Raw genomic sequence first — 23,650 nt, 5'->3', positions numbered from 1 at the left:
CATGTCTATCTTTTGTATATGGTGTGTTAGGGCTCTGAACTGTTGTTAAAGTCTATTATGCTGTGTGCTCTAGGGTCTATTAAGAACTCTGTGTTGAATAAGGTCAGCAAGATGTGTATGGTGTGTCTGTGTGTAGGGGTAGGGGTGGGTGGGTGGGTGGGTGGGGGTGTGTGTGTGTGTGTGTGTGTCTCTGTGTGTAGGGGTGTGTGTGTCTGTATGTAGGGTGTGTGTGTGTCTGTGTGGAGGGTTGTGTAGGGGTGTGTGTGTGTCTGTGTGTAGGGTGTGTGTGTGTGTGTGTCTGTGAGGAGGGTTGTGTAGGGGTGTGTTTGTGTCTCTGTGTAGGTGTAGGGGTGTGTGTGCGTGCGTGCGTGCGTAAAGTCTACACGTCAGGATGAATGTGGATAAGGCCTGTGTGTATTGAGCGCAGGTGGAGATGGAGTGCCTGGTGAAGGGGCTCATTGGTGAAGGGGCTCATTGGTGAAGGGGCTCATTGGTGAAGGGGCTCATTGGTGAAGGGGCTCAGGTGGCCTTGGTCTGTGTTGTTGTGTTGTTCACGGGCACAGCTCCTGCTGTGGTGCTCAGCCTGTCCATCCGCAGGGAGGTGACCGGGCTGCCGATGATGTCGCCGCGGCCCTTTATTTAGCCTTTGGTTAAGCAGCAGGTGTGCTGTGTTTTTTCAGCAGTCGTTTCTTGTGTTTGTGGTGCATAATGAGAGTGTCAGTGAAAGGTGGTGGTTGTGGTGTACAGTGCATTTGGGGGGGGGACTTTCAGTAAGCTGAATGTGGTGAACAGGACAGTGTATATACATTATCTATGTTATGTTAATTGTATTGTTACCATTGGTGAACATACATAGAGAACATTTAGAGATTTAGGGATATTTAATTATATTATTTAACCTTTATTTATTCAGGAAAATTCCATTGAGATGCATTGAGCTGAAATACATAAATTACACATTGAGGGACATTAAACAGAGTTATCTTAAAATTGCATTGTGTGCTAAAAATAGCAGACATTAGCATAGCTCACTGGCGTAACAGGGTGCTGTATGGTGATTAATGGTTTGAAGTGTAACTCGGGACATTAGTGCCAAGAAATAGGCGTAAATACAGTGTTTTGAGGTGGGAGGTGCAGTAGATGACAATGGAAAGCATTGTTCATTACTAAGAAAGGCTTGGCTGCATGATGAGGTAAGCAAGTGTGATTGGGTAAACCCTGGTGACCGGTCCACGTGATTGGGTAAAACCCTGTGACAGTCCTGTGTGATTGGGTAAACCCTTGTGTCAAGCCTGTGTGATTGGGTAAAGGTGTGTGACTGGCCCGTGTGATTGGGTAAAGCTGTGTGACTGGCCCGTGTGATTGGGTAAACGTGTGTGACAGGCCCGTGTGATTGGGTAAACGTGTGTGACAGGCCCGTGTGATTGGGTAAAGGTGTGTGACTGGCCTGTGTGATTGGCTAACCCTGCTCCTCCCTGTGGTGCAGGAGGAGATGGCGGAGCTGAAGGCCCAGCTGTACCTCCTGGAGAAGGAGAAGAAGGCGGTGGAGCTGAAGCTGAGCACGCACGAGGCCCAGGAGCAGGCCTACCTGGTGCACATCGAGCACCTCAAGTCCGAGGTGGAGGAGCAGCAGGAGCAGCGTGCGCGATCGCTGGGCTCCACCGGCTCCAGTGGGAAGGTAGGCTCCGCCCACACCAAGCCTCAGCCACGCCCACACTGAGTCAGCCACGCCCACACCAAGCCTCAACCACGCCCACGCTGAGTCAGCCACACTCACACTGAGTCAGCCACGCCCACACTGAGTCAACCACGCCCACACCAAGCCTCAACCACGCCCACACTGAGTCAGCCACGCCCACACTGAGTCAGCCACGCCCACACTGAGTCAGCCACGCCCACACTGAGTCAGCCACGCCCACACCGAGTCAGCCACGCCCACACCGAGTCAGCCACGCCCACACCGAGTCAGCCACGCCCACACCGAGTCAGCCACGCCCACACCGAGTCAGCCACGCCCACACTGAGTCAGCCACGCCCACACTGAGTCAGCCAGGGGGGGTCCAGGAGAGCCGCCAGCTCTGCTGTTTTCAGTTTTCACCCTAAAATCACCTCAGACCCAAGTAACCGGGGGCAGTGAGTTACCCGTGTAATCTACTGCTCAGACTGAATCAGTAAGTGCAGAGGCACAGTCAAACCCAACAGAGCGCTTTGCTCTCCAGGACCAGGGTTGCAGAACGCTGACCTGGGGTAATTGGCTAAGCGAGGGCTGTAAAAGTACCCCCCATCCAGGCTAAATGTGTTCCGCCAGCTCTGTAAAGTCCTGACTGGAGGATTCGTTTCCGCAGATGATAGCGCTGCCTGTCCATCACTGGGCCTGTGGAGTCACGTTGATTGACACGCCTCTGCTACGTATCGATTCGGGTGTTACCGTTAGTCACGAGCGCGGTGCAAACGTGGGAATTCTACCATAAATGTTATATCGCTGTGGTAGATTTGTGGATTATAAAAATATGTTGTTTTTGAGCCGGAAAGCCCATGATGCACGGCGGAGTGCTGTGTCGTGACCTTTTATTTTCCATCACTGGAAATGAGGCCTTTGTGTGTTTCTGTTACTGATGAGTTAATACGGAATCAAATGCTCTGTGATCTGGGGCCCCTCTTCCCTCGGTTGTTCTCCCATCTCAGACGGAAGAGGGACTCTTATTTCAGAAACCCGACACCGCCTCCCTCCTCCGGCGTCTCCTCACTGAGCCCCTCTCTCCATCCCGACCAGCCGAAGCGAATCGCTGCGGAGCCCCGCCAACCTGGCAACCTCCCAGCCCGGCCAACCTGGCGACAGGGGTTGGGTTTACTCCCTATAACAGAGTCTTAACCCTTTCTAGAGTCCGTTTTAAAAAAGAAATGTTTTTCATTTAAAGTGTTCTCGAGATGAGTGGGGTGTAAGAGGAGGGAATAATGTAAACACAACGTGTTGGGAAGCGGCCGCTTCTACCAGAACTTAACATCCGTTCAATGGTAGTTTTTCTCCTGATGAATGTGGTTTATGATTATGGTTGTTTATTCACTATCTCAGACACTAAAACACTTTGATCTGAAATAGGCCAATAATTCTAGAGAAAATGACAAATAAGTGCGCAATGTTGCTGTGTCCAGAAGCCGGTGTGTAGTCTCTCATGAGCAACAGTTTACCCCACCACAATGTCACAGCGAGCACATTACTATGTCACTGTGATCGTGTATGTGACTTGTACCAAGTTTTATGAAAACGGAAGGAATTATAGTTTACACACACACACACACACACACACACACAAAAGACACCAAAGCTTTTCTGGAAGTATTTTTTTTTACTTATTCATCATGGAAGTTGCGCTGTTCGGAGCACAGTGAGCTCTGTTTTGTGAACACGGTGAGTTTGCGTTACCCATGTAATGGTCTCTTCAGGACCGATGAAAACCAGCCAAGCTCGTGTCTCTCTCGGACCAGGGCTGCAGAACCCTGACCTGGGGTAATTCACTAAGGACGCCCAAGGTACTGTAGCCCTACGCTCCGGAACCTTCTGTGGAGATACCGAACGGGGGCGGGGGTCCCAGCAGCGCCTCGGGCAGTTCGGTTCGGCGGGGTGGGGCGGAAATCCATCTTCCTAAATCCACATCGCGGCAGCTTCAGTCTCTCTGCGTCTTTTCTTTCCTTTCGTTTCTTTCCCTCCTTCCGTGACGTAGCTGATAAGAGCTGGGCTTTGATCTCCGGTGAGTTTTTTTTCTCCAGAAGAGGCTCATCTGCTGTTGCTATGAACACGGAAATCTCCTGCTGTCAATCAAAGTGTGTTGTGGTGTGGAAACCCAGCAATTTGGCCTGCTGCCTCCGCCCCCCTAATCCCCCCCCTCGCCCTCTAGAGCAAACGTTTAAACAGCCTATGTGATTACATCATTCACTGCGTCTTTGGATTGCACACGCTTACAGACATACTAGCACCTATGCACACACACATACACATGCACATGCATGGACACACAAACGCATCCATGCATACACACCCACCCTCCACACACACACACACACACACACACACACACACACACACACACACATACCATCCTTGATTTGGAAAAATTGCTCACTCTCCATCTGGTCTTGGTTGTAAACGTGGTAACGGACTCTACTTTTATTGCCCACTCAGACTTTTTTGATAAAAGCCCACCTCCCCGTGTGAGATCATTGCACTTTGTCAGGGCTGATGCTGGGGGGCCATTCATCACGTGGAGGGTGTGATATCCACACGCGTGTGTCTCCGCGGTGCTGGGCTACAGCACAGGGAGTGCACAGAGCTGCTCAGGCCTCAGTCGCTACACACCGAGAAGCCGTCTGCTCTCCGCCTCGTCCTGAAAAAGGAGCTTCTCTCCTCACTCTCAGCTATACTACAGAATTATTCAGAACTAAATTTCCTCCTGGTTTTGCAGTTGCTTAGTCATGCCCTTTGTTGAAAGATGTTTGAAAGACTCCAGACGTTAGCAGTGTCTGAAGGGTTTTGGTTTAAAGTTACTAAAGTGTTTCAGATGCTTACTTGACCTAGTTCTGATGGGAACTCTGTGTCTATTTCAGTTCTTTCAGTTTCTTTTTAACACTGAACTGGGGAGAAAATAGCTTGTTTAAATATACCCAAGATTTATATAATTTGAAATGTAAATAGTTGAAAAGTAATTAAAGTATCCTATGTTATTCATTTGACAGCACCCCTGTTTTTTATTATTTTTAATTGATCACTGCATACAATTTGGCAAATAAATAGCTATGTACTACCACCTTGTGGAAGGGATATGCTACTACATGCATAGAGCTTTTTCTGACCATTATTTAAACGGCTGTGTTGTAAAAATTTGTGTGCTGAGACATAAGTGTACTGTGCAGAGGAGTGGCTTGGTTTTGCCACGTTATTGATTTGGCAGTCTTTGGGAGAAAGGTGTGTGTCTTGTCCATGTTGTGAGGACATTGTGGGGAATCTTACAGAGGTAGGAGGAGTTCGGTCTGGCTGTTTTCAGGATTGAGTCATGACTGGAACCAGCTGTAAATTCCTCAACCCCCACGGTGACTCATTATGTCAGACCCCCCTCCCCCATCTTTACGTTTCTCAGAGCAGGGAGGTTCAGAGAAGTCTCTGTTTTCTTAAGTGCTTTCAGGAAATTGATGCTGAGACGCTGTGACACACATTCTCACCCAGTTACCTCTGGCCAGGCTCTGCAGATTTGCATCCACAAGTGCGATTGCTGTTTTAACCTCTTCCAGCCTGTTGTTTTATTCACCAGTCATGCAGCTATTGGTTTATCATCCTAAAGTGTAATAGGCTGATTTGTGGCCTGGTCATCGATGTGTTGTTTTGTTCATCAGGAATGTGGAGACGGCTTGTCCAGCGTCACGCTGGCTGACCTGAGAACGCACAACGACAGTGACCTGGCCGCGGAGCTGGCCAACGCACTTAGGCGGTAAACCCTCACAATCCCCAACCCTCACAATCCCCAACCCTCACAATCCCCAACCCTCACAACCCCCACAATCCCCAACCCTCACAACCCCAACCCTCACAACCCTAACCCTCACAATCCCCAAATCCTTTTCCCTTTTACCACCTTTCATTTTATATGTCTGTGTCTCTGTGTCCGTCTTTATGAATTATATCCTTGCGCATGTGTGTGTGTGCGCGTGTGCGTGTGTGTGTGTGTGTGCGTGTGTGTGTGTGTGTGTGTGTGTGTGTGCGCGTGTGTGCACGTGTGTGTGTGTGTGTGTGCGTGTGCACGTGTGTGTGTGTGTGTGCGTGTGCACGTGTGTGTGTGTGTGTGTGTGTGTGTGTGTGTGTGTGTGTGTGTGTCACAGGGAGAAGAAACTGAAGAGTCGGGTTCAGGAGCTGGTTGCCGCCCTGGAGAGACTCACCAAAAGCAGCGAGGTTCGCCATCAGCAGTCCGCCGAGTTTGTCAACGACCTGAAGAGAGCAAACAGGTGACCCTGCAGCACCAGAGACGACCCAAAACCGCCCCGAAATCGCCCATGGTCCGTCAAAGCACCCAAAAAAGCCCACCACAAAACTCTGTGCAGGTTGAATGTCTGTGCTAGTCCATGCAAATCGAGCCCTCTAGTGGGCACTCATGGGCACTGCAGCCTCCTCAGTCAGTGATGGTTAGAATCACTCCCACCCCCCAGTGAGTTATGGTGCTCAAACAGCCCGGTGTAATGGACCGTATTTCTCTCATGATTGGAAGGCAGCGTTTGACTGATGGCACTTTCCTTATTGGCACCAGTTGTTTTTTCAGGCTGGGGTCTGTCAGTAAATTAAGGCCCTCTTTAGCAGGGGGAGGGGGCACAGAGTGGTGGGGTGGGACCTTCATTAGCAGAGTGCCCTGGGAGGACTGTTGCACTGAAGCAGAGAGACGGATGGCGTCCCCGACATGATTCTGTCCAATCTTAATCCCATCAGACCTGTATCCCCCCAGGGACTGGGCCCCAACCTCCTTACAGGTCCGCCACCAATCCAGTTTCATTACATTTCTGTTTATCCAGTTATTACTATTTGAGAACACCGGCCGGACAGCTGGAAACTGAAGTCCAGGGCTCTGTTTCGTGTGTCTAGGATCACTTGATGCATATTGTGTCTAGTTATCTTATGAATGAAATTCGGGCGTGACTCACGATTTCATGACTGAATCTAACATTGAATCATCTCGGATAACTCTGCTAAAAAGGAGAGCTGAATCGCACTCAGGATCATAATTCTGGTAAAGGGTACAAACTTTTAATGGGTGCTAAACATACTCCTTAGCACTGTAAGGGCAATGATAAAAACATTTAAACACTGTGGAGGTCATAAAGATCATGAATCTTGTTTAAGAATCGCAGAGATTGGTTGAATCTTGTGGCCACCAAGTGTCAATGTTTCACCCCAGAAATGTTTTGGCAATAATGGTGTCCTGTTTTAGTACGCAGTATTTTTTGTGCATATTTAATAATTTCCAATAATGGGTCTGACTGTACATGATCTAACATTTATTACAAGCTTTGTGGGTGACAGCTGGAATGGAGGAGCAAACTGCCATTCCTTTATAAAGCTTAGCTAACAGTATAAAGCTTAGCTAATTGAATAAAGCCTAGCTAACTGCATAAAGTCTAGCTAACTGAATAAAGTCTAGCTAACTGCATAAAGTCTAGCTAACTGCATAAAGTCTAGCTAACTGAATAAAGTCTAGCTAACTGCATAAAGCTTAGCTAACTGAATAAAGTCTGGCTAACTGAATAAAGCTTAGCTAACTGCATAAAGCTTAGCTAACTGAATAAAGCTTAGCTAACTGCATAAAGCTTAGCTAACTGAATAAAGTCTAGCTAACTGCATAAAGCTTAGCTAACTGAATAAAGCCTAGCTAACTGAATTAACCTTAGCTAACGAATAAAGACTAGCTAACTGAATAAAGCTTAGCTAAATGAATAAAGTCTAGCTAACCGCATGAAGCTTAGCTAACAGTATAAAGCTTAGCTAATTGAATAAAGCCTAGCTAACTGCATAGTCTAGCTAACTGAATAAAGTCTAGCTAACTGCATAAAGTCTAGCTAACTGAATAAAGTCTAGCTAACTGCATGAAGCTTAGCTAACTGAATAAAGTCTGGCTAACTGCATAAAGCTTAGCTAACTGCATAAAGCTTAGCTAACTGCATAAAGCTTAGCTAACTGCATAAGGCTTAGGTAACTGAATAAAGCCTAGCTAACTGAATTAAGCTTAGCTAACGAATAAAGACTAGCTAACTGAATTAAGCTTAGCTAAATGAATAAAGTTTAGCTAACCGCATGAAGCTTAGCTAACAGTATAAAGCTTAGCTAATTGAATAAAGCCTAGCTAACTGCATAAAGTCTAGCTACCTGAAAAAAGCTTAGTTAACTGATAAAGCTTAGCTAACTGAATTAAGCCTAGCTAACTGAATAAATCCTAGCTAACTGAATAAAGTCTAGCTAACAGTATAAAGCTTAGCTAATTGAATAAAGCCTAGCTAACTGCATAAAGTCTAGCTACCTGAAAAAAGCTTAGTTAACTGATAAAGCTTAGCTAACTGAATTAAGCCTAGCTAACTGAATAAATCCTAGCTAACTGAATAAAGTCTAGCTAACTGTATGAAGCTTAGCTAACTGAATAAAGTCTAGCTAACTGCATAAAGCTTAGCTAACTGAATAAAGTCTGGCTAACTGCATAAAGCTTAGCTAACTGCATAAAGCTTAGCTAACTGAATAAAGTCTAGCTAACTGCATAAAGCTTAGCTAACTGAATAAAGTCTGGCTAACTGCATAAAGCTTAGCTAACTGCATAAAGCTTAGCTAACTGAATAAAGTCTAGCTAACTGCATAAAGCTTAGCTAACTGAATAAAGCCTAGCTAACTGAATTAAGCTTAGCTAACGAATAAAGACTAGCTAACTTAATAAAGCTTACCTAAATGAATAAAGTCTAGCTAACCGCATGAAGCTTAGCTAACAGTATAAAGCTTAGCTAATTGAATAAAGTCTAGCTACCTGAAAAAAGCTTAGTTAACTGATAAAGCTTAGCTAACTGAATTAAGCCTAGCTAACTGAATAAAGCCTAGCTAACTGAACAAAGCTTAGCTAACTGAATAAAGTCTAGCTAACTGAATAAAGCCTAGCTAACTGAATAAAGCTTAGCTAACGAATAAAGTCTAGCTGACTGCATAAAGCTTAGCTAACTGAATAAAGCCTAGCTAACTGAACAAAGCCTAGCTAACTGAATAAATCCTAGCTAACCGAATAAAGCCTAGCTAACTGAATAAAGCCTATCTAACTGAATAAAGCCTATCTAACTGTACAAAGTCTAGGTAATTGAATAATGATTAGCTAATTTGGTGAAGGTTAGCTAATTGATTGAGTCGGGGGTAATTGGTGGAGGCACAAACCTGCACGTAAACTAGGCAGGGAACCCTTGCTGCTCTAACGGTGAATCTCACTCCTCCACTCGCAGTAACCTGGTGGCGGCGTACGAGAAGGCCAAGAAGAAGCACCAGAACAAGCTGAAGAAGCTGGAGTCCCAGATGATGGCCATGGTGGAGCGGCATGACACACAAGTGCGCATGCTGAAGCAGCGGATCGCGCTGCTGGAGGAGGAGAACTCACGGCCCCACGCCAACGAGACCTCGCTCTGAGGGACGAGGGACCCCGCTGCACAGGAAGTGACCTCGTTGCGTGCCTCCTCCGCCGGGCGTCAGCTTTTCGGCGTGACCGCACACGGCCACTAGGGGGCACCCACCCCCTATGGTCCGTCAAGGCAAACACACGTTTGACTCGCACCTGCAGTTCAGCTCCGCCCCTCCAACTGAAAGTATTACATCACTTCCTGGCAGGGAGTGGGACAAGTACAGTAGCACACAATATCCCTAGGCTTTGGAGTTTGAGTGACAGCTGCCAGTCAGTGCTGGAGACTAATATTAACTTAATTTGCTCATCTCTTTCCTGTTTTGCCTAAGACTGTGGGTGGAGTATTTTTATATTGGAGGAGGTGCTGTAATGTGCCCCCCCCTCCCCCACACCTTTTCATTATTTTACACCTGTCATTTACTGCTCCATACGCATAACCAAACTTTAGTTTCCTTCGCATTTGAAGTATTGTCAAATGTTTTTATGCAATTCCTGCCGGAACATGGCGCCAGCATCCTCAGTGCCCACGGGTCAGTGTGTGCGCTCCTCTAGTTCTCTTTTCACACGGACAGGGAAGCAGCTCTGTTCACACTGCAGTAACGGCCAACAAGCTTCTCTCCACATCCATTCATCTTGGTTTTAGCATTTTATTTACGCTTTATTTGCGCGGTGGCTAACGTGCCCCATGGGCCAGTCCTCGACTCCTCGTTTTTCGTGTCAGCTGCTGTCTATCCTTCTGTTCAAAATGGGTGGAGCTGAGAAACCTAGGATCAGCCAGCTCATTGGCAGGCCTAGCAGATACTGGCACAAGAGCCCTGTTCCTCAAGTAATGGTCCTTACAGGCCAAGATCTGCTGGGTTTCCACCCTCCCTTTACCTGGGAGTCGGGAGTGAAGACAGTCTGGCCAAACAGTAGCACTAATTATTCAGTGAACTACCTGGGAGGAAAGAAAACCAGGTTTGGCTGATTCCAGTTCCCCTTTTGCAGAATTAAGAGTCAAACTACTCAAACTCAGCAATACATGGCTAATGGTTTTCATGAACCTGAGCACCTTTTCAGATACATAAAAACAATAACGTTATTAACTTTGCTTCACAATAAAATACATTAAAATGATCAGTGGCAGTATTATGTAAGCAAACAGATTGGTTATTGTTGCATGTAGTAAGCCTATGTTACAAAACACCAGACCAACCTTAACAGTGTAAATACATTTTGAATGTAGCGTGGATTTATTTTTCAGATGAAATATGCAAAAAACATTATTACTATGTATATGTGGTTATTACAGAAGCAAATACAGGAAAGAAATTCCCAGTCAGCTGTGAAGGGGTTTGTATTTTCAGTGAACACAGCACCTCCTTGAACAGAATGACAAATACTAATAAAACTGCAATTCTGGGGAATTCTATATTCGTTAAATCAGATATTCAGTATTAAAAAAAGTGTGTATTGCGAAAGTTTATATGATTAGGTTTTAAAATATAATAAGCAGAAAGTACAAGAGCAGTGTGAATAAAATGTTTTTCCTGAAGGTATGTGTTACCAGGCCTTCACCTGTAGAATGGGCAGCATGGAAAGCCTTTGATGTTATATAATGACATCATCACTGGTGGCATACGTAACCATTATAAAGGCGCAGTGTGCCAATCGTGGATGCTCTCTCCCTGGCTAAGGGTCCAATTTTCACTGGACAAACTTATTTTCAGTTTTACTCTTTTGGGTCATCTTGTTCAAATCTTGAAGCAGAGATCTTGGAAAATGCCTGGTTGTTTATTCTCGGGGGAAAGCTCGTACTATGTTATATAACACGCACTGGTTGCGTTTTGCTCAACTACATAATTTTTCAGTGATCATGTAATGAAATTGTCGCACTGTCCGTCTTTTGATCCTGACCAACAAGGTTGTGACCTAACAAACACTGTTACTATCCTGTGCCACAGAGAATACAGTGTAAAATTCCCGTTGCCATTTGAAATGCCGCATCAGTCTCGTCTCTTTTTCAGAAATGATCAGTTCTCATGTGGTATACTTCACGGTTTCACTTGTTTAATTTTTGAGCATTTACGAATGAAGCCATCATTCTGTTTGGCATGGTTTTGATGGTTGTAGAATCCGCACCGAAGCATTTAAGGGTGACAGAGGATTCATAAAATTCTCTTTACAGCTTCATTAAATAATCTGATGCTTTTAACGGATGTTTTAAACTTGCATCCAGGTTTTATTGTGGCCTAAAAACTGGGGAGAGAAACAACAACGTCGAGTTCAGAAGTCTTTGACAGTTCAGTTTAGATTGCTTCTTAGTGGTTATCTTAAAGTAAGACTCTGTGGAGGTTCAGTTGGTAATTAGCTGTCATGCAGTGTGTTTTCCAGCTGGTTTCCCTGTGCAAATGAGCCTTGAAATTTGCAATGTAGCACAGCCATGAACTGCAAACTGAAATTCTATTTGGTCCACAATCGCCATGCCAGCAACACCCCCTCCTGGTCTGCGATCTCGGTCTCTGTCTCCACCAAGACACCCCCACCAAAATCTGCAATCAGAAATGTACAGCCCCCCGTGCCAACAAGTTAAACTGTGCCTAAGATGTAGCCTCATAGTTTTCCTGTAAGAACCCAGCCCTGGTAACAGGGCTTGCCGCCGTTGATGAAAACGAACATGTAGCTCACTTCCGTCTCGTCACAGCTGGGTCCTCTAAGTTCTGAGCTCTTTCAAAAAAATAATCTCGCATTTTACCGTTTCACGAACACATCGGCGCCTCATCGATCCGGCGGATGAGGAGAATTGTAAAGTGTGCAATTTCTGTTGCCACAACCCAGATAGTTTTACCCCCCTGGGAGGGGAGATGGTGAGAAGAGGGGGGTGAGGGTTTGGTAACTTTACCTAAATTGCACAGATCTGTTTTTGAATCAAATCTTTGCAATCATTTTTTTTATTTTAATACAGAATGTATTTGTTTATATAATATTGAAATAAACTGATTTCAAAATAAATGGTTGTCCAAATGTGTGCCAGTATGCGTGCCAGTAACAAATTACAAATTGTGTGTGTCTGTCCGTCTGTCTGTCTGTCTGTCTGTCTGTCTGTCTGTCTGTCTGTCTGTGTGTGTGTGTGTGTGTGTGTGTGTGTGTGTGTCCATCCCTGTGTGTGTGTGTCTGTCTGTCTGTCTGTATGTATGTGTTTGTGTTCCTCTGTGTGTGTGTCTGTCCCACTGTGTGTGTGTGAGTGTGTGTGTGTCTACGTATGTCTAAAGAGGTAGTATGAGGTAGTGCAGTGATTTTACTCTCTCCCCATATTTTATATTTTGTGGTTACACTATATGTATGATGCATGTATATATTTTTTAATTAGCCAGATTGTTTGGCTGAATAGGAGAATATATATATATACATAAATGGGTATTCCTTTTTGTAAGAGTTATTCAAGCAAATGATATTGCCAACTTAAATTATGCTGGACTAGTTTGTAACTAGTATGTAATAGGATGAAGTAGGATTGAAACAATTGAAACAATAGAATGCTTAATATATAGAATTTGTTCCCCTGGGAACATTGAATGGAGCTGTGATTTCCATTGTAGAGATGCTCTGCATTCAGCAGTGATATTGAAGCAGTTTGGAGTAGGTGCACTATCTTCAGTTCTGCCTTCTGCCACAGGGCGGTGCTGCTGTGCCATAAATGAGCCCTGCCGCGCACAAACAAGCAAAACAAGACGGTATGAAAATGGTCGAAATAAATATTATATTACGCATAATATCAAAATAAAACCAATAGAAAATACTAATACAACATTACCTTAAATGGATTCAGTTTCTAAAGAATGGATTCGTGATTTAAAATTGCACAGATTAATGAAATACTGCATACATGTCCCATCACTGCTGTGCCCAAATGCATGCATCATCTACAGTCATGAGGAAAAAACTTTTCACCTTACTAAATATGATACCTGATACCCCATAGCTTTCTGTCCCTTTGGACTGAGTGCTGAGTCGGAAGAGCCACAGATTCTATACACACTCCAGATACTCAGTTCCTGTGTTGCTTGCTCTCAGTGTCTTAACTACATGAGGATCTTAACTGTAGGAAGTTATTTATACACACACACACACACACACACACACACACACACACAGTACTGTGCAGAATTCTTAGGCACCCTAGACTTTATTATACATTTATATATATATATTCTTTTTTTATTTTTTTGTGTGTGTGTGTGTGTGTGTGTGTTAATATAAAAGAACACATTTGAGATTTCCAAATATTCATTTTCCAAAAGATTTAATTTTACAGAGACATTTGTGTATTTAATTTAAAAGTGTCTAAGATCAGAAGCAAGGAGCCAACCAAAGTCTGCAGAAGAACTGTTGGCAAGTTCTCCAACATGCTTGGAACAACCTCCCTGCTGACTGTCTTATAGACCAGCAGGACAGCGTTGGCTATCTCAGAAGTGATGCAGTTTTAACGACAAAGGGTGGTCACAAAAAATATTGATTTGATTCAGTTTTTAACTTTTCTGCCAAATTACTGAAATGTAGTGTAAAATGTATTGTATGTTTATTTAGGACCTTTCATTGAATTATTTTTGAAAGAATCTTATCTGAACAGAATGTTATACAAGTGCCTAAGACTTTTGCATAATACTGAAATGCAGATAAATAAATTTAAAACACAAAAAAACTGAAAATACGTAAACAACTGTAAGACATTCCAGCAGTAAGGTGGAGTGAGAGATGTAAAATGTAAACTATAGGATGTTTTTGTGCCTTGTCATCCTCAGAACATGCAGAAAAACATGTCCGCTTCAATATCATACAAGTGTCTTGAGTGAGAAAAACATGTCGCAGAGAATTTATTTTCAAAAGATTTAATTTCTGTAATTTTTATTAAATATTCCCTGTAGTGTAGGTTTCATCACAGTATATACTGTAATGTGGTTCTTTAGATTTAAGACCAGAGAACTGCTGGGTCGGGGGAGGATATCATGGTATTGTGCTTCCTGTGCCAAGGTATTTTACTTGGTCACAACTCTTCAACAGTGGGGAGGCAGTTCTGACAAGGTTAAAAACAGAAGTGAGTGTTTATTGGGGGAGAAACTGTGCTAGCGGACCTTGCCCTCTTGAACAGACACACGTCTGCAGGGAGTGTTTCAAGTATAACGGATGCCATAAAAAGTTTGAAATGAAATTTGCTTTGTAGATGTCCTCTGATTGGTTACAGACTGCACCATAAATCTGTGTAGGCATTCCTGCTCAATGCAGTGACAAATACAGAAAATCCCTGATCGCAGAAGTGTATCTACATACTCGTCATCTGATCTGTTGTACTCCGAGTTAGTCACTACCGAGCCCTATATTCACCTTTTCACTCATAGCTCAAGTTAAACGCACAAATACATTTTACAAGTTTAAAGTCAAATATTTGCCTATGATATATAGATGTGTGTATATTGAATATTTTTGAGCCAAATGTGAATATTTTTGAGCCAAAACAACAAAAATATTGTCACTATTCAAATTCTTATAGATGGAAATATTGGCCAACCAATGTTTCATACACAATAGGGACTTATACATCTCTCCCCTCTATTGCAATTTACCAACAAGTACAGGGTCACCATTAAAAATGTAGCATTTCAGCTCTTCCATTACAAAATATATGATGGTAAGTACAGCAGGTAGAAATGCATGTGAAAGACATTCCACACATTCCAGAAAGTTCTTTATCCAATAATTTCATGCCACGTCCCCTGTGTTGGATATGCAGAAAGTCACTGTGCACATCTGTCTTAACGTTGAGCTGTGATAGGCCGCCTGTGTCAGTGTTGTGCTTTCATTTCAGGGAGTTTCTGTTGACACTGCATGGGCGAGAGAGCCAGACGTCATTGCTAATTATTGTTTATTTTCCTCATCCTAATGTCTGATTCTCTGTTTAAGAATATATACACTCAGTGAGCACTTCATTAGATAGACCTGTACGCCAGCCTGTTAATGCAAATATTTAATCCTCATGTGGCAGCAACTAAAGGCATAATGGCATGCAGATATGGTCAAGAGATTCAGCTGTTTTTCAGACCAAATGTCAAAATGGGGAAGAAATGTGATCTAAGTGACTTTGACTGTGGAATGATTGTTGGTGCCAGATAGGGTGGTTTGAATATCTCAGAAACTGACCTCTCACCCAAAACAGTCTCTAGAGTTTACAGAGAATGGTCTGAAAAAGAAAAAACATCCAATGAGCAGCAGTTCTGGGGGGAAAAACATGTTGTTAATGAGAGAGGTCAGAGGAGAAGGGCCAGACTGGTCCAAGCTGACAGGAAGGTGACATTAACCCACACAATACAACAGTGGTGTGCAGAAAAGCATCTCTGAACACAAAATGTGTCAAACCTGTAAGTGCTAACAAGCAGCTGAAGTCCAATAAGTCTAATAAATACCTAATAAAGTGCTCACTCAATTTAAAAAAAAAGAAAATAGGAGAACATCATTTTCACAACTGGGGATCTGAAAATGTGAGACTAACAAAATGAAAGGGCCTTGTGGTTTGAAAATGTCAGCAATGAGCACTGTCATTGAGCCTCAATCTCTGAGAAGTTGATCTGCACAGCTGTGTTTCAGACCAAAACTCAAATCATAACTCATTCACAGAGGAGCCTTGTTCATCGGGAGGAAATTATCAATAGCACAGGCTCCCGAGCTTGGCCTTCTGCTGTCTGCTGGTTTCTGATCCAGACAGATTCCTGATCGTTTAAGGTTACTGAAAGCATGCTTTTCTGTTCTCCCATAATGACTCACTCCTGCTGACCTGAACACAATGTACGTTTGTCTCATTTTCTATTTGCTTTCAACTGCCAACCTGTTGCCTGGTCTTTATTGGTCAACTGATTAAGGAACTCTGCCTCTTCTATCTAAACAACTAATTTCCTACATAGCATACAGTATTACTAGCATGTAAATAATTATTGGTCTGAGAATTCATCTCACTAAAGGTCCTAGAATTAATGTTTTACACACTGTGACAGTAATATTGCAGCCCTCAGACTGCCAGAGTACTACTTCTCATCGCCAATTAGAAATTGTGAAAGTTCCTTGAACAAATTATTGATTTGTTGCACTTAATTAAAGCTGAAACAAAACCAGACTAGATGGGGAGATTGAGAGCCCGAAAAAATAATTGCATGTTCTGTTGCACAATAAGCCAGTTGGAACTTGCAGTTGTATGAAATACACAAACTGTGAAATACTGTATGGTTGGATGCAAACTACGTGTACTGACCATATTTTCTACTAATGCCATCTCCCCTATTCCCCTGAGAATGAGATGCACTTCTGCTTCAGACAGTATTTGTAAGGATGTATTTGTTTAATTTGCTGTGTGGTTAAGATGTGATTTATTTTCACAAACAAAACTTGACTGCCAACGTCAGGGGATCTAATTATAGCGGCAGCATTGCGGTGCTCATTTGGCACTCAATTCATTGGAAAGTAGAATTGTGTTCATGTTTCTTTGGAGGAAGGGGGGGTGGGGGGGGCAGTAAGTATTTGAATATGACTCCAGGGAAGGAATTTAGTTGGATTTAACAAGCACATGCAGAGTAGAGGCCCCTTATAAGGGTAATGTATGAACGCTAGATTCCTCCGGACAAACTGTTTTTTTTTAATGCCTTTGAGCTCATTTGTTGCACCGATAACAGCACTGTATGTTGCCTCGATGAGGACATTTAGCCCCTCCCACTTCCTCCGGTTTCACGACCATAAACGAGGCTGCTCTGGTAGGGTGGGATCTCGGCTTGCTGCCTGCTGGGTATCGATGACGTCACATTGTAATCGCACTGGGGGCGAACGAAAGGCAAAGATACGTAGGCGACAGCTAACTGTTCACACCCGTGAATGGAAGAAAGGCCCAAAACACACACAGTTTCCAAAATGGTGGTTTTTACTGGAAGCTTCTGAGTAATTATTTAGTGAACCGGGAGCATATAGTGTGCATGTGTGTCTATGTGTGTGTGTGTGTGTGTGTGCATGTGTGTCTATATGTGTGTGCGTGTGTGTGCATGTGTGTCTACATGTGTCTGTGTGTGTGTGAGTGTGTGTGTGAGAGTGTGTGAGTGTGTGAGTGTGTGAGCGTGTGCGTGTGCGAGTGCGAGTGCGTGTGCGTGTGCGTGTGCGTGTGCGTGTGCGAGTGTGTGTACAGGGTCTCCTGCCCTGGTACCCTCGGAGCTGTCACTCCCTCTCTGTCACCCTCTCTTCTTTCCCACTGTCTGAACAAAACAAAAAAATACCTAAAACATGGAGGGCTGTCTCCTCCCTTTAAAGAAAAGAAACATATTTCATGCAACAAAAAAAAGAAAAGGTACTGCACTGCCATAATTTAGGCCAGTATCGCTTAGTCTGAACATTACCTACTCAACAAAACTCTACTTTTGATATCTGATACTGGCCTACAGCAACAGTGTATTTTGTGCTTTTCTTGCTGATATACAAAGCGTTGAACAAATATTTTGAAGGTGATATGATAAACATAAGCACATAAAAACATGAAATAGACCCACTAAACCAATAGAACCAGCACACTGGCACCAGTTCAGCTCTGCTTATTCTGCTTGGTTTTTTACCTGTAGGATGGGACTAGAGGTACATTGACACGCCCCATGAAAGCCCCTGTAAGTACCCCTCTAATCTGGCCCCTGGCTGTCACTGCCCAAACAAAGGTCCCCTCAACTCACCCTGGAAAACTGCAGGTTCGGTTTTTATGTTAAACCTTAGTGTCCCCCCTGGGTAGTGGGTGTGAGTGTGTGTGCGCGTGCGTGTGTTTGTGTTTGTGTGTGCGTGTACGTGCGTGCGTGCGTGCGTGTGTGTGTGTGTGTGTTTGTGTGCATATGTGTTTGCGTATGTGTGTGCGTGTGTGTGTCAGTTCCTGTGTGTCCTCGATCACAGAATGTGTCACACCAGAAGCCCCCAAAACTCTGTTGAAGTGTTGAATTAATCCAACAAGAAAAAAAGCACTCGAGTTCTGCAATCAGACGGGTTTACAATTTGGTGGAGGAGGATCGAAAGTAATGATGCAGTCTGTACTTTTCCCAGATGAAGTCAATAGGTAACACATCCAAGCAGTTGCTATGCTACCGTCTGGAAGGTCATTTTAACATTTTATTGTTATATGTGACTGAAACTAAGGGGGTCGGGCAAACGGACAGCACGCCCTGGTCATAAAAACCTGTTTCCTGATAACGGGTCTAAAGGGCAGCGTCGAGTGGTAGAAAGAGAGCGGAGACCACGGCTTTCCAAGAGACGTGCGGTTCGCTGTGGAGGTTTCAACAGAAAAGGCTTCGACATAGAGACACGAAAGATGAAGTGGAGTGTATACTTGGTATTTGGACTTTTTGGAGTTAACGTACTCGCCCAGGCATTATCCCCAAGTGAGTATCCAAAATTTTTATTTTGAATATCGCTTAAATTAATTAATTCAAGAATCACAGGTCTCCTGCAGGTTACATTTTAATAGCTCATCATGGCCACAAAGGACTTATGGTTTTTGTTAAAATATTTTGCTGTCTTGTATGTTTGTGAATCATATTCGGCGTGCAGAAATTTGCTATCAGAGCAAAAACAGGAATTCAAAGAAGGTCTGTCTTTTGGAGGGAAAAGTGGTATCAGTGTAGCACTGTGGGCAGTGACCACACCCTACAGGGAGAAAGTAGAACATTCAGGCAAAGCGATCAAGGCAATGCGACCCTTGCACTGAGTACTGAGCCTGAACTGCCATCAGAGACATGGAGTCCATTTCACAGACTCACATTGACCTTAGTCCTGGACTTCATTGAGTTTTGTATGGAGAATCCACAATCAAAATTTAATACTTGAAATTATGTTCAATTTAAGTTTTATTTAAAGTACATTTTAGGCATTGAGCAGACACTCTTATCCTGAACAGATTACATTCGTTTTTACATAAAATGCATGTATACAGCTGGATATTAATTAAATAAATTCAAGTTAAGTACCTTTGCTCAAGGGTTCTACTCTGTTAGCATTTGGAAACGGGTGCCTGCTAAGGTTCTTTGGAAAGGTACCATTTAGGTGACTAAATACTCCATTTCCCTCCCCAGAGGAGGAATGTACCCTCCACATGGACCCCGGCACCGGAGAGGAACAGCAACCTCAATTCTTCTACTCTGAAGAAAAGAAGATGTGTCTTCCATTCTATTACAAAGGAGCCGGGGGAAACGGCAACCGCTTTGCCACTGACAAAGCCTGCATGGAGGCCTGCTCAGACAACCTGGCTGCAGTCTACCCAAGCGGAGGTGGGGGGTGTTGCCTCAGTCTACCCAAATGGTCATCAGATGAGAATTCCAACATTTACAGACCAAACCAGTGTATTCTGTAACCTCTGCGTCTGACCCTGGGCGGAGTAAAGGCGTTAAAGGGCTTCGTTTCGGAGAATGTGGCCGCACCGTTCCGCTCCAGAGAGGAAGGGTGCCCTGGCCTGTCTGGCCTGAACTGCAGGCAGCCCCGCAGGTGCCTGTATCGGAGGCGGGGCCGATCTGGCCCAGATGTTTGGGGTCCCTGGCCCGTCCCCTTGCCTCTCTTGTTCGTCTCACTGTTCTTATTGATTCTATTGGTTTTATTGTTATTACAAGTTTTATTGGGTTTTAATATTTTATCGTTTGATTGTTTTGAATTCAATTCAATTCAAAATGCATTTTATTTGCGTAGTGCTTTTCACAGAAGACTGCCACAAAGACGCTTTACAGAGTAACAGAACAGAAATAAAAAAAAATTGGAAATACCAGCCCAAAGCCCCCAAATAGCACACGAGGTAAACAACTCTCTCTACTGGAGAGAAAAAACAAAAAGACATTTTGGGAGGAGCCTGGCTGCCCATCCTCCGCTGGCCTAGAGGTTAAGACACTGTTCGTTGATGGTTTTGTATAGTTCATTTCCTCAGACGCTGATGCTGTGATGTTCCCTGACAGGGGAGGTGTGTGGGCTTCCTCAGGACCCGGGCATGTGTTTGGGCCGGTTCATCAAGTTCTTCTTTAGCAAGGAGGAGGGCACGTGTCGCACCTTCCTGTACGGAGGGTGCACTGGGAACGGCAACCGGTTCGACACCAGGGAGGACTGTCTGCAGACGTGCTTGGGTCAGTTTATCCCTTTATCTCACCTTCCCTCTATCCTCTCCCCTTCCCCGATCTTCTCACCCTTCTCCTGGTTCCCTGAATCCCACTTACATATGTCTGAGTCCATTCAGTTACATATGTCTGAGTCCATTCAGTTAGTCAGTGTATTTTAAAATTCTGGTGGTTTCATGTTCTGGTCCTATGATTATGATTATGATAAGGATCATTATAATAATAACAACAATAATAATAACTATTATTAGTAGTAGTAGTAGTAGCCATAGTCGTAGTAATTGTAGTAGGCCTACTACTAGAGCTCCTGTTCCAAACTCAGAAAGTTTTTGAATTTTTGAAAACTAAGCCAGCCAATCAAAGCTCTCTCGTTGTCTGTGTGACCTCATTTCTACCATGCACTCTGTAAGAGGTAGGGTGTGTTCTGCCGATGATTAGCCACAGAGTGAGACTGAAAGTGTGACAACATTTTTATGACGTGTCACTAAAATCATCAAGCTTTCGCAATACCATTAGTCAGAGTCAAATGCACAGCCCCCCTCCAAAAGTATTGCAACAGCAAGGCCAACTCATTTGTTTTTGCAATACACTGAATACATTTGGGGTTGAGATAAAAAGATGAACACAAGACAAGAGTTCAGAATTTCAGCTTTTATTTGCTGGCATTTACACATTTAAACTACTTAAAACATAGCACCTTTGGTATCAGACTACCCAATTTTTAGGTGAGCAAAATTATTGGAAGAGGGCGTACCTAAGTAAATAACACTTAATATTTGATAGCATGGGCGGCACGGATGGTGCAGTGGGTAGCACTGCCGCCTCACAGCAAGGAGGTCCTGGGTTCGAATCCCCGTCGGCCGGGGCCTCTCTGTGCGGAGTTTGCATGTTCTCCCCGTGTCTGCGTGGGTTTCCTCCGGGTACTCCGGTTTCCTCCCACAGTCCCAAGACATGCAGGTTAGGCTGATTAGAGAGTCTAAATTGCCCGTAGGTATGAGTGTGTGAGTGAATGGTGTGTGTGCCCTGCGATGGACTGGCGACCTGTCCAGGGTGTATTCCTGCCTTTCGCCCACTGTATGCTGGGATAGGCTCCAGCCCCCCTGCGACCCTGTTCAGGATAAGCGGGTTCAGATAATGGATGGATGGATGGATGGATTTGGTAGCATATCCCTTGCTTGCAATAACTGCATCAAGCCTGCAACCCACTGACAACACCAAACTGTTGCATTCTTCTTTTATGATGCTTTTCCAGACCTTTACTGCTGCCTGTTTCAGTTGTTGTTTGCCTTGGGGGTTTTTTCACTTCAATCTCCTCTTCAGGAGGTGAAATGCATGCTCAATTGGGATAAGGTCTGGTGATTGACTAAAACCTTCCACCTTTTCTCCCTAATGAAGTCCTTTGTTGTGCTGGCAGTGTGCTGTAGCCTATCCACTTAGAGGTTTGGCGCATTGTGTGTTGCTTTTCTGTAAACCACTGTTGCAATGTGTGGTTATTTGCGTTAATGTCACCTTCCTGTCACCCTTCTCAACTTATGTTTTTTGTTTTTCGCACCATTCTCTGCAAACTCAAGAGACTCTTGCACATGAAAATCCCAGGAGATCAGTAGTTTCTGAGATATTCAAACCACTCTATCTGGCACCAACAATCATTCCACGGTCAAAATAATTTGGTCTAACAAGAACAGCTGAACCTCTCGGCCATGTCTGCATGCTTTTATGCTTTTATGCATTTAGTTGCTGCCACATGACTGGCTGATTATTTGTATATGCCTACACCTCTGTCAACATGAATGTTTGTTTCGTTCTCTTGGATCACTGTTGTATACTGGTGAATACAATCACATTGGTCAAAGAATGCAATTTTAAAGACATTTAAGATATTTTGATTTCATGCTGTTCACACTTTATTTCAGGTGTAATTGATTGTTATTACGTCACGTTATTAATTACGTTAACAATGGAGCAACTAAAAATGTTTTGCTGTTTGGTGAGCTTCGGCGGACAGCGCGAGACTTTTTTTTATTTATTTCCCTGTTGTCCACTGGATGTCGCCCTTTCATTAGATGTTCACCAAACACCCGTATACTCGCTGTGTTTAACTTGCTTTCACATTTGTTATGTTCAGGGAAATCTGGTCGATCCGGTCCTGGTGAGATGGGGGGTTCTGATCCAAACCCCGATGAATATACCGGCAATAGTGGTAACTACTGTCATCAACAAACAAACACAACTTTCTAAGTTCACCACATACTCCTTAGATAAAATACATTTGTTCAGTTACCAACTTGTCCACCGAAAAAAAAAGTATTTTATATGTTTGCCCATATTCACAGTTAACTTTGTGTATATATATATATATATATATATATATATATATATATTTTTTTTTTTTTTTTTTTTTAATCCCTCTCTGTTTCGTCGTAGGCCTGATCGCCGGGGTTCTGGGTGGATGCATCTTTGCTGTGGCCTTAATCTCTGCCATTGCAGTACTCGTAAAGAAGTAGGAAACGCTTGAGTCTAAAATTCTCTTAAAGTGACCTCTACATTACATTAAATAAAACGTTGCATACAAACATTCCTTTTAGTAGATTGAGTGATATTGACATTTTTAGATTTTAAATGTATTGTTACTTTCATTATAACATTAAGTGCATGCAATTTACATGTACAACTGAATCTTACTGCATCTTTTCATTGCATCCTATGTTTTATTTTTCACACAGCAAAACCAGTGGCAGGAAGAAAGTCCCCGCACAGGATATTGAGTTGAGCTAGAAGAACCGACTGCTGTTCAGTTTGCTTCTGCAAACGTGGGTGGTGGATAATGCTGTTGATTTTGTATTTGAGTGTCTAAACTATTTTTCACGAAGCAATTTGTGTTGTGCATTCATTTTTGTTATAACTGTCATTGAAACTGTACCAATTATTACATCGTAACAGCACAGGGCGAACATGCTTGCATATGTATCAAAACCTAGTTTTTTGAGGCATCAGACTGTTATGTGATGAATTCTCTCTGCTCTTCCTGTTTGCCCAGTGATGGCCTGTTGTTTATATCTTTACATTTGTACAGTAAAAAAATAAAATTGATTGACATTATGGAATTCCCAACAATTATTCCTGTTCCCTTCATTCTTGAATCACAATTATGATCATTTATCATTCATAATTCTGTTATGTATGTTAAGAACCTTTTGTCTTTAATTTGAGGTTCAAATCTGCCCCTGTTTTGACCTCTGGCACCCTCTCGTCGTGTGTCAGTTCTGTCTTTGCTATCACTTATCACTTCCCTGTGACAATGAGTGAGGGTGTTCATGGGATTGCACAACAAACGTTCACTTAAAC

General features: G+C 43.5%; 2 protein-coding genes across 5 annotated transcripts in view; both read left to right on the top strand.

Moving 5' to 3' along the window:
• Window positions 1–12,164, top strand: part of mcc (MCC regulator of WNT signaling pathway) — an 87,227-nt gene extending 75,063 nt beyond the window's left edge. For all 4 annotated transcript variants that reach the window (XM_061263655.1, XM_061263654.1, XM_061263658.1 and 1 more), the window contains 4 exons: window positions 1,487–1,678; window positions 5,386–5,480; window positions 5,869–5,991; window positions 9,001–12,164. In XM_061263655.1, coding sequence (XP_061119639.1) covers window positions 1,487–1,678; window positions 5,386–5,480; window positions 5,869–5,991; window positions 9,001–9,181 — 591 coding nt within the window. In that variant the 3' untranslated portion in view covers window positions 9,182–12,164. The remainder of the gene's footprint in view (window positions 1–1,486; window positions 1,679–5,385; window positions 5,481–5,868; window positions 5,992–9,000) is intronic.
• Window positions 12,165–18,217: 6,053 nt separating this feature from the next.
• wu:fb59d01 (uncharacterized protein LOC322379 homolog) lies at window positions 18,218–23,299 on the top strand. The gene is made up of 6 exons (XM_061261903.1): window positions 18,218–18,592; window positions 19,283–19,477; window positions 20,150–20,314; window positions 22,431–22,505; window positions 22,730–22,805; window positions 23,029–23,299. The coding sequence occupies exons 1-6, from the start codon at window positions 18,523–18,525 to the stop codon at window positions 23,078–23,080; spliced, it is 633 nt and encodes a 210-aa protein (XP_061117887.1). The 5' UTR covers window positions 18,218–18,522; the 3' UTR covers window positions 23,081–23,299.
• Window positions 23,300–23,650: the final 351 nt, after the last annotated feature.

This window comes from Conger conger, chromosome 12 (assembly GCF_963514075.1).
Source record: "Conger conger chromosome 12, fConCon1.1, whole genome shotgun sequence".
NCBI lineage: Eukaryota > Metazoa > Chordata > Actinopteri > Anguilliformes > Congridae > Conger > Conger conger.
Note: the sequence above shows the minus strand (reverse complement) of the source record. Positions and strands in the feature narration are given on the sequence as shown.